The 17,180-nt window shown below is 36.7% G+C and overlaps 1 protein-coding gene across 3 annotated transcripts; it reads right to left on the bottom strand.

Annotated features, from left to right (window-relative positions):
* Positions 1-425: 425 nt before the first annotated feature.
* LOC132044919 (G-type lectin S-receptor-like serine/threonine-protein kinase At4g27290) lies at positions 426-9,674 on the bottom strand. 3 transcript variants are annotated; one of them, XM_059435456.1, is made up of 7 exons: positions 8,258-9,674; positions 7,857-7,982; positions 7,550-7,746; positions 7,269-7,479; positions 6,929-7,166; positions 6,661-6,811; positions 426-873 (listed from the first exon to the last, which is right to left on the bottom strand). In XM_059435456.1, exons 1-7 carry the CDS (start codon positions 9,543-9,545, stop codon positions 577-579), a joined length of 2,508 nt encoding a protein of 835 aa, XP_059291439.1. In that variant the 5' UTR covers positions 9,546-9,674; the 3' UTR covers positions 426-576. The 3 variants fall into 3 exon arrangements, with proteins under 3 accessions (XP_059291439.1, XP_059291438.1, XP_059291440.1); XM_059435455.1 differs by having other exon boundaries at positions 6,929-7,479; XM_059435457.1 differs by lacking the exons at positions 426-873; positions 6,661-6,811 and adding an exon at positions 1,019-1,103 and having other exon boundaries at positions 6,929-7,479.
* Between the last annotated feature and the right edge of the window lie 7,506 nt (positions 9,675-17,180).

Raw genomic sequence — 17,180 nt, forward strand, 5'->3', positions numbered from 1 at the left:
AAAAACAAAATTTTATTACGCGACTTAAAGAATCATGTATTAACCCATCCCCTCACACGTACATCATATACATACACATACATACATACATTCACATCAAACTGATGCAACTTATCCTAACTACGTGATCTCATAGAGATATTTTTCTTTTATTTAAAAAAAATGGATAAAAAATGCAGTTCAATCAAAATCTAATTCTAATTAAAATCCTAAGTTCTGTGATTTTGTAAATATGTATATGTTTTATATGCATATAGGAAGAATTTATCTCATATATGATCTATGCTTGATTATTGATTTTTTTTTTTTTAAAAAAAAGGAAGGTAAATGCAAAAAGAAGGTAAATGTATATCGAACCCTCACCAACGAGGTGAAAGTTCAGACAGCTAACCAATTGAGCTACTAAGATTCCCCAATATAATAACTTTAGTTCAAACTCTGTATTTGTGTTAAAATACATTTATTATGTACAAATGATCTTCATAACGCAGTATGCAAAATATATTGTAGTCTAGAATCCATAAAATAAAAATACTGGCTCCGCCTTTGACTATCGTCCTCCTTCTATTGTGATTGTCACTTGATTGTTAGAGACATTGTCACTTGATTGTTAGAGACTTTGGAGGAAGAAGACGATGTGCTAGAAGTGTGTGTTCTCATTACAAAAGCTGGCCGATTACGTCTAGGAAGACACATATTTTCTCCTACCAACATTACAATGATATCTGACATGTTAGGGCGGTCATTTGAATCTTCTTGTACGCACAAGAGTGCCGCATTGATAAACTTTATCTCTTCACTTTTATTGCATGATTCAAGTAATGACTTCTCTGCTAATTGTATCACCCTATCTTCTATCCACAATCTCCATGCCTGTGATGATAACTTCCAATTAGATATCAAGACTAGCAAAAAGGACAAAAGTAAATAAGTTTGAGTTTCTTCACTTACATAACCTAACAAGTTTTAAGGCTTCTTCTGATTTGTAAAATCACGTATACTTTCTTCCACTGATTATGTCAAGAACGACTACTCCGAAACTGAATACGTCTGACTTGATGGAAAACAATCAACCTAATGCATATTCAGGAGACATATAGCCACTAGATTACAACATATGGACAAGTGTAATAAAGTATAAGAATTTTACCAAAAGCGACATGAAAATCCAAACACCTATTGTTAGGATCATTTGCAAGAAATAAACGATATGAATTAGGGATATCCTACTTACTAGGTCCCCACCACTTTCCTTGTATTTGCTTCGGTTCCTTCAACAATCCTTGCTAAGCCAAAATCCGAAATTTTCGGATTCATAGCCTCGTCTAGTAAAATGTTACTAGTTTTTAAATCTCTATGAATGATCCGTAGTCGAAAATCGTGGTGAAGATAAGCAAGATCTCGTGCAATGCCCAATATGATGTCATAACATTTCTTCCAATCCAATAATTGACAGAGTGGTCCATCTTGCACGGTATGTGTGGAAGTGTTGATGGAAGGAGATTTTTTCTTCTTTGGAGTCAACTAAATTAAAGCAGTCAAGCAATCTTCTTTGACATTTTACTTTCCTCAAGTCTTGTTTTCTTCTATATGTCAAACTCCTAATTCAGTAACATGATCTTTTTATTCCTAAGATTGTCAAATTTTCTTATTCTTGACTTATGTTGATTGTTTCAAGTTAGGTGGAGGAACTATAGAGGCGGCCAATTAAAATGACAAATTTAAGAGTCTCCAAGCTTTTCCCTTCTCCAACCATTTCATTCTTTGTTCACATATCTGAGATTAGAAAAGAAAGAATACTTTTAGAACTGTGATCTTAATATGCCATCACATTTTATTTATGTGGCCATAGAATCATATCATTAAGGGTAAAATACAACAACAACAACAAGAAGATACCCAGTGTAATCCCACAAGTGGGGTCTGGGGAGGATAGAGTGTACGCAGACCTTACCCCTACCTCGTGGAGGTAGAGAGGTTGTTCCTGGAAGACCCTTAGCTCAAGTGCAGCAAATCAAAGTTACAAAAGACTCTAATGTCTTGGGACTATGCATATTACTCCCCTCGATCCATATTATTCCCTCCGTTCCTTTTTACCATGGCGCATGTTGACTTGATATTCCCCATAAGAAAGTATTTACTAAGGGTCTATTTTATCAAATTAACCTTGTTAATTACGTTTTAAAAATCTAAGTTTGACTATTAGTACTTTATGTAGTTACTTAATAATAAGGGTAGTATTGGAAAAAAATCTCTCTTGATTTGCTAAAATGGACAAGTAAAAACGAAATTCTAGTTTTAGTATAAGGGACAAATAAAAAGGAATAGAGAAGTACTATATTTTTCAGGTTAAATTTTCTTTGCATGTAGTGGGAAGAAAATTAATTTATACCTGTTGCATATACAGGGCAGACAGACTGCAGAGAAGGGCAAAAAGGAGACTTGGTGAAACTTCCTTCCATGTCTCTTTATCTAAAGATATACAAAGAAAGCAGTGAAGTTTCAATGCTGTCTGTCTTCAACAAGCAGACAACAGGTAAGTCAGAAACTTTTTTTTATATATATATTGATAGATTTAATATCCCTTCACACAAATTGGATCAATAGATCGTGCCACGTTTTACTATCTTCTTTCTATGTCTATTACTATCTGTTGCTTATTTCCTAGTATCTTGCTATTTTGCTGTCATAATTTTTTCTTCCAAACCTGCTTCAAATTCTCTTTCTCTTCCTTTCTTTTTCTTTTCTTTTCATTTGAGCGAGCATCTTTCAGAAACAGCTTCTCTGCCCCACAAAGGTAAGGGTAAGTCCGCCTACACCCTATCGTTCCCAGACGCGACTTGCGGGATTACACTGGGTATGTTGTTGTTGATCATGCCATGTTTTGTTTAGTGTTATCGTCTCTGGACAGCCAAAATGTATCATTACAAAGTTCCTGGAGAAGTTTTCTTAAAAAGATCTTGAAAGAAACCATCCAGACACGGCTTTTTACAAATCACACTGTAAACAAACAATTGAAACTTAATTTAGTGATAAAATTAAAAAGATACACAGAAAGCAAGTTTCAAAGCTGTCTGACTTCGACAAACAGACAACAGGTATGAGTGAGAAATATTACATATCAAATTCCCTCCAATCAAATTCGATTAATGGATCCTGCCATTGTTTGTTTAGTGTTATATTGCCTCTGGACAGCTAACGTATAATCACTAAGTTCCTGGAAAAGTTATCTTGAAAGAACTCGAAAGAAATCATCAGCCATGCATGGCTTTGTCCAATCAAATTGGAAACAAACACTTTGAGATTTAAGTTAGTGATAAAAGTTTCAACAAGGTGGCTTTAAACAAATACAGTTTGTTAAAACGCATATGCACTGGTGAATCAATCGCGTCTACCTTTTTCTACATTCTGTTGATTACTACTTCAAGCTTTTGTTTTGCAGTTTTGTTAATTATTTGCAACTCCTTTCCTTGTTTATTTCCTCAATGTTTTTTTCCTGCATAGTTTGGACAAGTAGGTAGTTGGTAAGAGGACCTCCCCGACCTATCCTGATTTACCACGAGGTTGATTCAACATTCGAGGACGAATGTTCTAAAGGGGGAGGATGTTACATCCGGCATTTTTGCGTATTTGGAAAGCTTGGAGTTAACTTTGGTTTGTAAGGAATAAGGTCATGTTGGATTTCTCTTAATATGTATATGCCGGTTATGGAAACTTGAATGCGGGAAACAATGGAGAAGGCCTAAGGGAAAAATTGAAATTTTGAAAATTTATTTCGGGAATTGCAAAACAAGAGTTATAATGAATTGGGAAAAAAAAAAAAAAAAAAAATTGAAGCCCAAAGTGAAGGGTGGCCGGCCAAGTGGCACGTCTGACCCATGGAATTAGTCATATGCTAAGCATGTGACTAATTAATATAAGAGGAGTTCACCCTTAGAAACTTCAAGAGAAAACCAAAGAAATCTAGAGCAAAAAAATTAAAGAGGCCGTCGGCCATAGCTAGAGAAAGAAAAAAAAAAAATTCCAAGTCCATCAACTTGCATCCAAAAATCTTGTTCTCCTTGAATTCCTAGTAAGTTCAAGACGCTTGTCAACGTGGTATAATTAGTTTGGCGAGAAAGCGACGTTTGTGGCGAGTGAAAGTTGGAAGAGAAGATTTTTGACGAAACGAGATTGGAGTTCTAGCAAGCGTAAAGGGCAAGGAAGGTATGTAAAGTCTCCCCTTTCATTCTTTGGCATGTTCTAAACGTATTAGGCTTGGACGCGAGCCTTAGATATGACTCTGTCACTCGAAACCCGAGATTGAAATTGGCCCCATTTCCTTCAGCGCAATTGAAATAGGTTCTTCATAAATTGTCATCAAAGTGGCTTACGTGTGTGTAAACTTCACAAATGGACTCGGATTGTCCCAAACTCTCATGAATGATTCCATAAGGTTTATGATCCATAATTTGAGTTCACCACCTCGATTTTCCCGAGGTGGGCCCACTGACCCGAGACCTCTTACTATGGTTTTAATTGACTTATTTCTATGCAATACTTAAAGGAATCTTGTGATCATTGTACCGTTGTCAAATGATAGATACGACGAATCTATGATATATTTTGATAAGTGTTATGATCCCAGAAACATGATTCGATATAAGTGATCGTGCCATCCCCAAAAAGGGCCTACATATACATTATGATCGTCGTCCGATTTCTTTGTAGCGATATGTCATTTGAAGTGTTCCATTTGTTAAAGAACGATCATTCTGAATATTCCGTAAGCCCTGTGATATATTTGCTTGTCATTTAACAAATCTCAAAATTCGTTTTGACATAATCCGTTACGACATCCGAAAGGTACGAATTATGACTTATTATTGATTTGTCTATTAAGTCTGGACTTATATGCATATGTTTCTGTATTACTCTGTTCGTGCAAGTTATGATATGTCTTTTCACCGAGCCCGGGCCGGGACATGTTCTCGCGCGCACTTCTTCAGATTATTCACCGAGTCCCTCGTACTTTGCGGGCGGGACACGTTGTTTGTATGATTATGATATGATGATACGGATGGTGGCCAGGACGGCACATGATTATCATTCACCGAGACCCGCAAGTAGAGGGCGGGACACGTTATGTATACATGATACGTGTTTCGACATGCATGATTCCATATTACCGAGTCCCTTAATAAAGGGCGGACACTTTTATATCATCGTACATATGATATATGATTTTGCTATGCATGATTTCACCTACCGAGTCCCTTATCAGAGGGCCGGGACACGACATATGTTCATATGATGTTACATGATCTGATGTGCATTACTTATCCTTTGGCACTATGTTTTCTGAGGTCTCGGACAAGGTACTACTTTTTGTACTTCGAATCCTGGCTATAGCTTTGTCTCTTATATGTCTGTACTCTTATTCTTGACTACGGTTATACTTGTTACTTTTCCGCTTTGCATACTCGGTACACTTCCGTACTGACCCCCTGTTCTTCGGGGGCTGCGCTACATGCCCGCAGGTACAGACGCACCGCGTGACACGCCACCAGCGTAGGATATCCGTTCTGCTGTTGGAGAGCGCTCCTTTTGATCCGGAGCTGATATTTTTGGTATACATCTTTTGTTGTTTCGTCTGCTTTGTACATATGGTCAATTGGGTACGGCGGGGCCCTGTCCCGTCTTCTGATTCTGTTCTGTATGTTAGAGGCCTGTAGACATGTATGTGGGTTATAGCTATGTCGTACAAGTGTATGTATATGTGATATGTTAGGAGGTTCCCCCGCCACGGCGGCCTTGCCCGGCTCGCCTATATATGTGTGGATATGTTGGCTGAGGGCCTTTGTTGGTAATTTTGCGTGTGTTAATTTTGGTTAGTAAGAAAAACAGAGGAAACTCTGCCCAATTTTTTCTAGATACTTGAGTTACTACTTTTGGGCTTTTGGTACGTACGGGTGCCCAGGTCGGGCGCTAACAGTTTGAATAAGAAAGAAAAATTATAGTGCTAATAAGAATTTAAAATATTATACATTTGAAGGCATCAGGAATAATCGAATTACTCCTCTACTTGATTGCTAAGGTCTAATACATTCTAACGCAAAAATATATATGTTGAGTACAACCACTTGAAAGTGTTGCCGACATTTCTGCCTTTTGTTCTTACTATTATAGAGATGAGAACATTCACCAAGTACGAAAGTAGAGGTTATCTAGGATAAAGCAGTACAATCTGGCTCATCTTTAAAACCTAGTGTCACAGTTCAGATATTTCCTGCTAGCTTCCTTCTTCGACTGTAATTGTCACCTGATTGTTGGAGACGATGTATTGCTTACTGGAGGAAGAAGATGATTTGCTAGAAGTATGCTTCCTTATTACAAAAGCTGGTCTATTAGGTTGCGGAAGACTACTACCTTCCCCTCCAAGCATTAAAATGACATCCGGCATGTTAGGACGATCATTTGGATCTTCTTGTACACACAAGAGCGCAATATTTATGCACTTTATTGCTTCACTTCTGTTACATGATTCAAGTAATGACTTCTCTATTAATTGTATCTCAGCTTCTTCGGTCCACAATTTCCATGCTTGTGATAATTTTTCTATCAGATAATCAAAGCTAATAAGAAGATATAATATTAAGTCATGGAAAATTTCTCACTTACATAGCCCAACAAGTTTAAGGCTTCTTCTGATTGATAAAATCCCGTATTCCTTCTTCCACTAATTATCTCAAGTACGACTACTCCGAAACTGAATACATCTGACTTGATGGAAAACAATCCGTTCAGTGCATATTCAGGAGACATATAACCACTAGATTTCACCACGCGAACAAACATTAAGTGTAAGATTTATCAGGACACTTAAACCTGCATTACTAGCACAAATAAAGTGTAAGAAATTACCGACAGGAAAGGATATTATGCTTACTAGGTTCCCACCATTTTATTTGTATTTGCTGCTGTTCCTTTTCCTTCGACAATCCTTGCCAAGCCAAAATCTGAAATTTTCGGATTCATCTCCTCATCTAATAAAATGTTACTTGTTTTTAAATCTCTATGAATGATCCTTAGTCGTGAATCGTGATGAAGATAAGCAAGACCCCACGCAATGCCCAATATGATGTCATAATGTTTCTTCCAGTCTAGTGATTGACAAAGTGTCCCGTCTTGCATCATCACCACGACAAAGTTTGGTGATGTCAATAAAATTAGACCATTATAAGAAACATATGACTTTGATAATAAATAACTTATTAATTCTAACTTACCAAATATGAATATATCTAAACTTTTATTCGGCATATATTCATAAAGTAATATCTGTTCCGTTGCATTGATGCAAAAACCCAATAGCTTCACCAGATTTCGATGTTGAATCTTTGCAATTAGAGTCACTTCATTCTTAAATTCATCTATGCCTTGTCCTGAATGACTTGATAACCTTTTGACTGCAATTTCTCTTTCACCTGGAAAGATACCCTGCCAAAGGATTTTCATCTCAATACTATAGTTCAATGCAGTCTAAGAGATGTAAGAACTAAATTTCAACCTTGTACACAGGACCAAATCCTCCTTGTCCGAGCTTATTTGCATTTGAGAAGCTGTCTGTAGCTGCCAAAATGGTCTCCAAGTGAAAGTATGGGACATCAACAACTTCATCATTATTTTCATTCATCAATACTTTTGCTTCTCCTTCAACATTGTGCCAGTGAGATGTGTGTGCCCCCTGAGTACCTTTTCTTGTATCTGAAATAGAAAGGGTGGAAAAAAAGGAGGAGGAAAAATGACCTTTTGAATTAAGTACAAAATGGTGTAAAAGAAAATAACTTCCAGAGTTAGATCTATCCAGCATATACCTGCTCTTTTTGCCGTTCTTCTTCTATAGTAAATGTAGCTAAAGCTGCCTATGAGTAGAAACATCAAAGCTGTTATGGATGAAAGGATTGTTTTTAGCTTCATCGAATTCTTAGCTTTAGTTTGAGCTGAAAGTAAAAAGCCAAAAGCATGTCAGATATATTTAACATGTATCTTGAAAGATTTTGACGCAAATATATTTGGTGGACCTCAGAACCTATTGTTAATACTTTTAAGAATATTTCAAGCTTAAACTTTACTTTGCTCGACTAATTCCTCAACACAGGAAAAGGAAATGGAGAATCATTGTTGTTAAGTGCGAAGTTTAATGAGGAATTCTGTCCATAACATAGTACCATTATGAAATAAAGAATCAAGCTAAGTTATACTATGCTATTCTAACCTTCAGTTGAGCCACGTTTGACAAAGATGGTCCTTCCTGTTTCAGTTTTGCTGAGTTGTTGCAGATTGAACAGTTCCCCAGTCCAAATTGAACAGGTACCAGAACCATCATAGGTATAAGCATTGCAAAAGCAATTGTTGAAACATGCATATCTGCACTGTGAGGCTTCCCCAACTGTGAAATTAGTATCTTGAGAAGCAGGTAATTTCATAATTGAATTCATCCAAAAACTATTCTTGTCTTCAGTAATTGCATTACACTGCACCTTTTGGTCTCTAACACAGCCACTGGAATAATCATTAGAATTCCATTCTCTATCTGATCTTGTCTTGAAACCGCTCAAACAATTGCAGGATGCATTAGCATTATCACAAACTCCAAATGCCCCACATTTAGCATAAATCTCACAAGGTTCTCTTGGTTGAGCCCAGAATAGATTCCAATCAATGCTACCATCCAACCATGTTTGTTGCATAATTTGTCCTGAGAGATCCATGATCAATCTTGATGTGATTGTACTACTATTGTAAAGGGAATATGTAAAATATGACTCATTCTCATTGTCGGTACAGCTGTAATTAAATATGTAGTTTAACCTCATCTCAGGCACTGAGCTGAATCTTTGGCCATTCCATGAACCACTTGCCCAATACTCTGTAGTCCTATTCCATTTTATAACAAATTGAGCATGCTTTGGGTCCATTTCCAGAGAATATAAACCTGGTGCCGGATCGTTCAAATTCTTCCATGAAATCAGAACCTGTTTTCTTTTTGTAAGTTTGCCATAACCAAGCTTAGCACCAGGCAAAAATGTGTCCATTGGGTAATCAAAACTTTGCCAAAGTATTAAGGGTGTTGATGAATTTGATATATCACTAAAAATCAAATTGCCATCGTCATGAAGAACTGCAGTTACTGAAGTATTTCGATTGATGTTGCCAGCAAGTGCTGACCAAATTGAGTTTTGAAGTTTATCGAGAAGCACCAGGTTGCCTTGAATAATTATCAAGTTAGCATCAGCATCGTCAAGTGGTTTATCCCTATTCGCTATCCAAACTACTGTTTGCGGGTATAGTTTCTTGTACCATATGCCTATGTAATATTTAAAAAAGGTACCTGGTCTGAAGAAACCAAGTTCAAAGTTCCCACCCGAAGAGATAATTGTTTGGCCTGATGAAACAGATTCATTGGCAGAAATGGTGTCCCCTCCGAGGGAAAGATTGGTGTTAAGACTAAAACATAAAAATTGCACAAGTATCAGAATTGAATAGCTGCGCTTCATTTCCATAGTTACACAATTTGTTTGTATAATTAATTGGTTGTGTTTAAAGAAAAGATTACTAGAGTACTTAGTAGACCTCTTGATGTAACTAGTCTTTTGTTCTTGCAGTCAATGAACCTTGTATTATATAGTACTTTGTTTCCTTAGTCATCCAGTTCTAAAAATCAACCTCGTATTATGAATAAACTATTAAATCAATATTTTATACAAGCTTGAGGGACTCGTCACCCATTATAAAAGCTGTTGTTCAAAATGGTTCTTATAAAAAAATAATCCCCCGTACCCACCCACCCCCCGTCCCCCCAAACCAATGTTAGCTGGACGTTTGTGAGAGAGATTCATTGTTTATTCTTAAAGAAAACAAATTTTGAAGACCAATTCTAAATTCCAAACTGTTTGACTTTAAATGTGGCCTTGTTTTAGCTGAAGTATACTAGTTAAAGATAAGAATGATGCCTATTGGTCAATATATGATGAGGGATGCAAAGGGACAGGGTGGGTTAGAACTTATGCGGGTGCCATGCGGGGTGGGTTAAAACATTTTTTTTTTTTTTTAGAAAAGAATCAGAGCAGGGCCAGGGGCGGAGCTAGGTAGAGGCAAGGGGGTTCAGCGAAAAATTACACGGTATATACAAGGTTAAAATTATTTTGTTGTATATATAATAGATCTTTAATTCCTCGATTTGCCGTTGTTTTCTTTTATATATTTTGAATAAAAAGCGGATCTCCACTTGAGGATTAAGCAGGGAGGGCTGCGGGTTAGAGGAATCCAATTCAAATTTAGATTAATTTATTTCAAAACTAAACTTAGAACCAAATTTTTTTCATTTCTGTTGTTAAATTCTTATTGTTTGTTAAAATGCATTTTTTTTTTTTATATAAATAGCCAATTGTGTTAACCAAATGAAAGAATTACAGCAAAAAGAAAAGCTGAAACTACAGGCCAGCTTCAACTTACACCTCCACACCTAAAAACTCATTACAAACATTACAGAAGCTAAATAGACTAAAGGGGAGCCCAGTGCACTAAACTCCCACAATGCGGGGTTAGGAGCTTTGACTACGCGGGTACTATGTCTTTCTGCCCTTCAATGCAATGTTAGGCTTGACATCTCCTCGTAAGTGGTTAGCAGACCTCTTGAATAATGGTCTTAATCACGTCCTCTTCCCTTCTGAATTTGCCCTGTAATACTCGCATGTTACGTTCAACCAATATGTGATACTACAGACAGCAGCCATACGAAAAGTGTCATCAAACATAGACTTCCCCTTATGACCAGTTTATCATGCCAATCGAGAGGTGTTCTGTTAATGCCTAGCCATGCAAGCACCTTACCCAAAATCTGGTCAGAGTAGGAGCATACAAAGAATAAATGAGAAATGCTTTATTGGCAGTCAGAATACAGACAATAGTGCGTCGTAACTGACATCCCCCACTGGGACAGTTTGTCTTTGGTGTACAATTTCTTCACAGCAGCCATTCGCATTATGACGATCCATTTAGGAGCTCCAGAGTTATTACACACCAATCTTCTCCACGACACTTTAGGAAATGTACCTCTTAGGCTATTGTAGACCTTCTTGACGGAAAACTTTTTGATAGCCATTAGAAGCATCCGAGATGCTTGCTTAGGAAGGATATCCTCGATGGCCCTCCCTTAACTATGCATCCTCCTTACCCAAAGTTTGTCCTCCTTTAGGCAGAAATTCCATAGCATTGTAGTGATGGCTGCCTTGTTCCAGATCATAATATCCATAAAATTCAGCCTTCAATCTACATAACTTCTCGCAGGCAAAATAAGTGCTGTCCTTGTAGCTTCCACATTCTCCGGTCTAAAGAAATCTCCTAAACATAGCCTCCATTAGTTTAATCACCTATTTTGGTAGCACAAAAACTTGAGACCAAAAGGTTTGAATTGAGAATAGTACTGATTTAATAAGTTGCACTCTCCCAACATAGGAGAGGAACTTGGAAGTCCAAGAGGCTATTCTACCCATGATTTTCTCAAGCAACGGTTTGCACTGGACAATAGATATTCTCTTGGAGCTAAGCGGTACCCAAAAGGCAAGGCCCCTTTACCATATCCTAGTACAACTAATATCTGTTGTGCCTCAGTACTCACGCCCCCGAAATACACAGAGCTCTTGGTGAGGTTGGCTATCAAACCAGAAACACTCGAGAATTATGTGCTTAGTGGTCTAGAAAGAACACATGCACAAGAGCTACAATATACAAAACTACTGGAATATAGGACTAAGAGGAGCATCGTCCAAGCAAGGTGATGCCCATGAGAACCCAACTTTTAATATTGATACATCCTCATTGCCTAATAATTTATCTACTATGAACTGACTAACCATGCAAATTTTATCTGAGATTACCTATGAACAAGCTTTAGAACTCGTTCATGGAGCAGTTGAGAAGAGAGGAATTGAGTAGGAGAAAAATGAAATGATTTTCTATTGCATTGATCAACTAGTCTGTTACAAGATATTTGCAGATTGATTGACAGTTGGATCAAGCTATCAATCTGTTGCACGTGCCACTTCACTCTAATCATGCTCTTAATAACTAATTCCTCTGCTGACGATATACACTAATTGATGCAGGCTGTGCATCCTCCAAACACAATATATGAGGGACCTGGTTAAGTATCAGTTTTCTTATGTAATACAGTAGTACAGAAGGAAAGATATTGCCGTGGAAAACTCCTTGGTCAAAGGATTAAAAACTACGATCTACCTCAGTAGGATTTCAAATCCACTACACCTGGCAACTTTAGGTTACAACTCTATTGTAAGCTAGGAATTAACTCTCATAATCCCTCACCCTTACAATAACGCTTTTCCAACCTAGGAACTAACCCCCATAGGTCCTCCACACTTGCAATACTCCGATTGCAAGCATGGCCACTTGGCTAACTCTAGCCAAGGACCACTAATACACCTAGACTAACTCTAGCCTAGTGTACCACTCAAAAGCTATGAAAACACACTTCCAATAAGTATACTTTGAGATTTTTCAGAAACACCTACAATCAGCTTCTTAACACAGAAGAGTAGGTATACAATTTATGCATAAATGAACAAAGACTGACAACAGTATGAAGAACTTAGAATAAAACTTGTGTCTAGATCCGGTTCTTTAACTTGTAGGTGACTTTGTTCTGAGAGATCTTGAGAGCTTGTGTCGGTAGCTTTGCATGACTTATATTAGGTTTTGAAGTCTACTCAATATGTTTCCATCGTGTTGTATATATAGTGGGAGCATGTGGGATGGATAGAGACAACTCATTCGTTTTGACCTAAAGCATGGGCCAATTCACAGTTGTACTTGTGTGCATCAAGTGGACCGGCTTTACAGCTGTTCTCTACTGACGATGCAAGGTGCACAAAAAGCAGATTACAGATTAGGTGTCACGACCCAACCGGAGGGCCATGACGGGCACCCGGTGCTAACCCACCCGGGCACCTCTTATCGTACATTCACATATAGGTGGACCACATGGCCTACGTATAATTTCTATACATCAATATTGCTAAACTCATTGGGCAACAACACATTCATATCATAATCAACAACTATGCTCATATCCATATACATAAGCCGACGAGGCTATCAAAATAATATACAAAATATGAGCCGACAAGGCTGCTAGACATCTATCCATACACAACTGTCTAGGAGCCTCTAAGAAGAGTATGTATCATCATATAGGCGGGACAGGATCCCGCCATGCCCATATGTATGTACACAAAAGAATAATACCCAAAAGCTGTAGCTCCGGATGAAATGGAGCTCCTCTATGCCGTCCCTGAATAAGAAATCTATGGATCAAAACATCCGTCCACTGGGGCATGACGCAGAGTCCACAAACCAAAGGACGTCAGTACAAATAATGTACTGAGTATGTAAAGCATAGTGTTGACACCCAATTTTGTCCCTCCGTTATTCCAATTTATTTCCTTGGGCTTTTAAATTTATTAACGAGCTAAATACTTTGTTCTCACTACTATTTTTATTACTATTAACCTCGTTACTTTCATTACTTTATCACAAATTTTAAATAGTTCGTCATCGTTTCATTTTTTGGGATTTGTACTCGTTAAATTAATCTTACTTTAGTAAATCCTTTAATTTTTACATACTAATTACTATTTACCTTCACATAATATATATTGGACTAGTTATTAAGTTAGAAGGCCAAGAGAAATAATAAGAAAATTGGATCCTCTAAACAAGTTGGTCATTATATTGACAATTTGGCAAAAGCTGATGAAATTTGGCCCGATTTTCGGCCAAGAATAGTAGCCCAAACGAGTTATTAACACAAAACCTTTCCCCGATCCAGCCCACTTCTTCTACCTGGGCTTGCCCACGTCGTCATTTCCTATACCTAGTCCCATTTTCTCCTCCTCGGCCGCATCATCTTCTCTCTCTTTCATTCTATCTTCAGAAAAACAACAAACCTTCACGCCAAATAATGGCGAGACTTGAACCATCACTTTCGTGCAATATCTTTTTCTCTCTCATCTCAACGATCCGGTCAACACAAATGGCCAAAAACTTTTGAAGTTTCTGAAAAAGATCAACTTTAAATTTGATTTCAAACTGAAAGCTACTTCACTTCAAATCCAACAAAAACAGCGAAAAACCCTAGTCATTTTTGTTACCTATATAAATGCCTTAAACTCTCAGCCAAAAAGGGGGGGAATCCCTACTCTCTATTTTTTTATTATCGGGTTCGATTCATAAAAAAAAAAGAGATCAACAAAAGATCCTTAGCATTTTTTAACTAGGCATTCTAAACTTTAAGATTGCAAAAAATCATCTCGTTCTGTTTCGATGAATTTTAGCCGTGACCAAGAATTCGGTTTACGCAACTCTAGTTTCGAAATCGTTCGTGTATTCGAGAATAGATTCGCGACCATTGCACTTCGTTCATCGCACCTATAACAGAAATCCTTATCCCTATTTCTATTTTGTTGTTCGTCATTTTAAGACAAGTTCCCATGTAGTACAAAACATATTGTTTGCAGTCTTTGTTGCTTTCTGTTGATTAATATAATTCTGTGAACATGAATGTACATGTTAAGTACAAGGCACATTTGTTGAAGTTTATTTCATTTTTCGAATTTGAAGTGTTTGGCCGAAGATTGAATTTAAAGTTTAGCTTTATCTCTTGAATTCTATCCGAAACGATAGTTGAAGAGCATGAGTAGTTCCTTGGTTTAAATTAGTTTGTTGGTTGGTTTATCTTATATTAGTATGCACAAATACAGGATGAATAGTTTGCCTTTCATGTTTTTCTATATTGATTTTGTTTCTCGGATCTTTAGTTTTTTGAAGTAATACATAGGCATATTGATGACTTGCACTTACTCGAAATCTGTTGTATCTTGTTTCTGTTGAGTAGGCTGTTGCTTTCATTACTTTGCTTGATTTCCACTGCATTTTTTCGCTTTTCTCTCAGATTCACGGCTTAGTTTTAAGCAGTTTAACTAGCTCATCTCTGTTTGGATTCTGCATTGGTCTTCATGCTAATTTATGTGATTAGTGAATCTCAATGCTTATCTGCTGGGCTGCTTGAATTAGAATAGATCAGAGTATTGAAATAGCTTATCAGGAAAACAAAACTGTCGTTTGTGCACTGATTCGATATAGCTGTTGGTATGACATGGTTCCAGTTTTGAGCAGCTCGTTAAATGATTGATATAAGTCTGAATACTGAAAGCGTCATTGTAGTTTAAGTGTCGATGAGAAATAGTTATTTGCACCATGGTCCTCCTCATTCCCTTTCCTCTTAAGGTGTTTATGTTATCTATACTTGATACATAAGAATGAATCTGAACTTTGACATAATATTCTCCTGTATTCCAGTTTACTTTGATCACTTACAAGACTATACTAATGTATAAGTGTTGAACATGTGTACGACATTCTTCTGTTTTGAAAGGGGATTTTCCCTGTGCAAATCTGTCTTCTTCTAAACCTCTGAACTAAACATAGGCTAAACTAAAGGTGTTGCAAATAGTGGAGCTGTCTTCTTGGTTCCGTATTTTTAATGACTAACTCTTCCTGTTAGTTCGCAAGTGTATAATGTCAACACAGTGTAGGTACTCAATTCGAGTTTCCTCCTATCGCTTAACCAATGACTCTAAAGGGATAAAGAATGAAGGTAGCCATACATTGTATGATGTTTGTGTGATTTGGAAATAATTCATTTAGTTGTGCTTTAAAATCATTCGCTAGATGTCAGTTTGAGTCAAATGGGATATCTACGTCATGTTATAATCGACTTTACTCTCTATTTGTTTGCATTGATAAGATAGATACCTGGTAATTAATCTTTTCTTACATTTTGGATTGCGAAGTTGAATGCATATTTTCAAAAAAAGAATCTCCTGCTACTTGGTCTAGTTTAAAGGATGAAATATAAGAGTATATTTTAGTCATTTGTACTCTACTCAGAAATTTAGGCATCATTTCTTTATAGATTGTTGCGAAATTTATGTGAATGTAATCTCTGCTTTTCTTATTCGAGGTTAAAGGCACAATTCCTTATGGTTAACTTTTATTCTCTTTGTTTTGTTGCATGTACAATCGGAGCTGGAGAGTTTCACTTTGAAACTCAACAACACTGCTTACGGGCTTCGCACCCCCTCCATTGTCTACTCTCTTATTTTGATTGAGCGAAATAGCGGAACATCGCCACCTCTCCGTGAACACCGAAATAATTCTAGTTATTTCGTGTTACTAGTTTGGTTTATGTGATGGTGTGATTAAGTTGTTTTATGTGACTAACCTTGGCTGCTATTAGATAATTCGCTATTAAGACTTTAGTTACTTTATAAGTTTCATTTGACATTTTACTCTAGCTAATACACAATAGACTAGTTATTTAAAGTTGGGCTTTCCTTAAGTGTCTTCACCAAAGAATATATTTTATCAAAAACTTTCCATTTTCCAAATAGGCCGGCTTTTCCTTCGAATATAAATAGGGCCGCCCCATTTCTTACAACGTTTCATAATCATAACGAGTTCTTATAGTTTCCATAAAGATTATAGACTACCCCTAGTATAATTTGCAAATGCGAAAATTGACTTTACAAGATGTGCTTTCTAAAGAGATTTGATACAAACTTTTCTTTTAATTTAACTACCCCCTTCTTAAACATCTATCTATAACTTTAGCAATGCTTATAAAGATATTTTCTTAAATATTATAAAAATATTAAATCTACATTCTTAGCCTAATTAAATTTTAGTCCGGTCGGTTAACCATTTTTTATGGAATTTAGAGGATGCCTAATACCTTCCCTCTAGATTAGTTGAACCCGTACCTAGAATCTTTCGGTTTCGTAGACTTTAAAATAAAATCAACTTTAGATAAATACTTTAAATAACTTTAGGTGTTCTAATTCACCATAAATAATTAGGTGGCGACTCCCAACTTTAAATAACCCCAGAATTACCGGAATGTTATAAACTATTTTGACTTCGGTTAAAATAGGGTATGACACATAGTCAACATCATAATAGGAGCAACAGAAATATCATAAGAAGTGGCATAAAATATAATATAAGATTGGAAAAAAGGAATAGAGCCATTTTTCATTCTCATCATATTTTTAAATTAC

The sequence above is a fragment of the Lycium ferocissimum genome, unplaced genomic scaffold, assembly GCF_029784015.1.
Source record: "Lycium ferocissimum isolate CSIRO_LF1 unplaced genomic scaffold, AGI_CSIRO_Lferr_CH_V1 ctg546, whole genome shotgun sequence".
In the NCBI taxonomy this organism is placed as follows: domain Eukaryota; kingdom Viridiplantae; phylum Streptophyta; class Magnoliopsida; order Solanales; family Solanaceae; genus Lycium; species Lycium ferocissimum.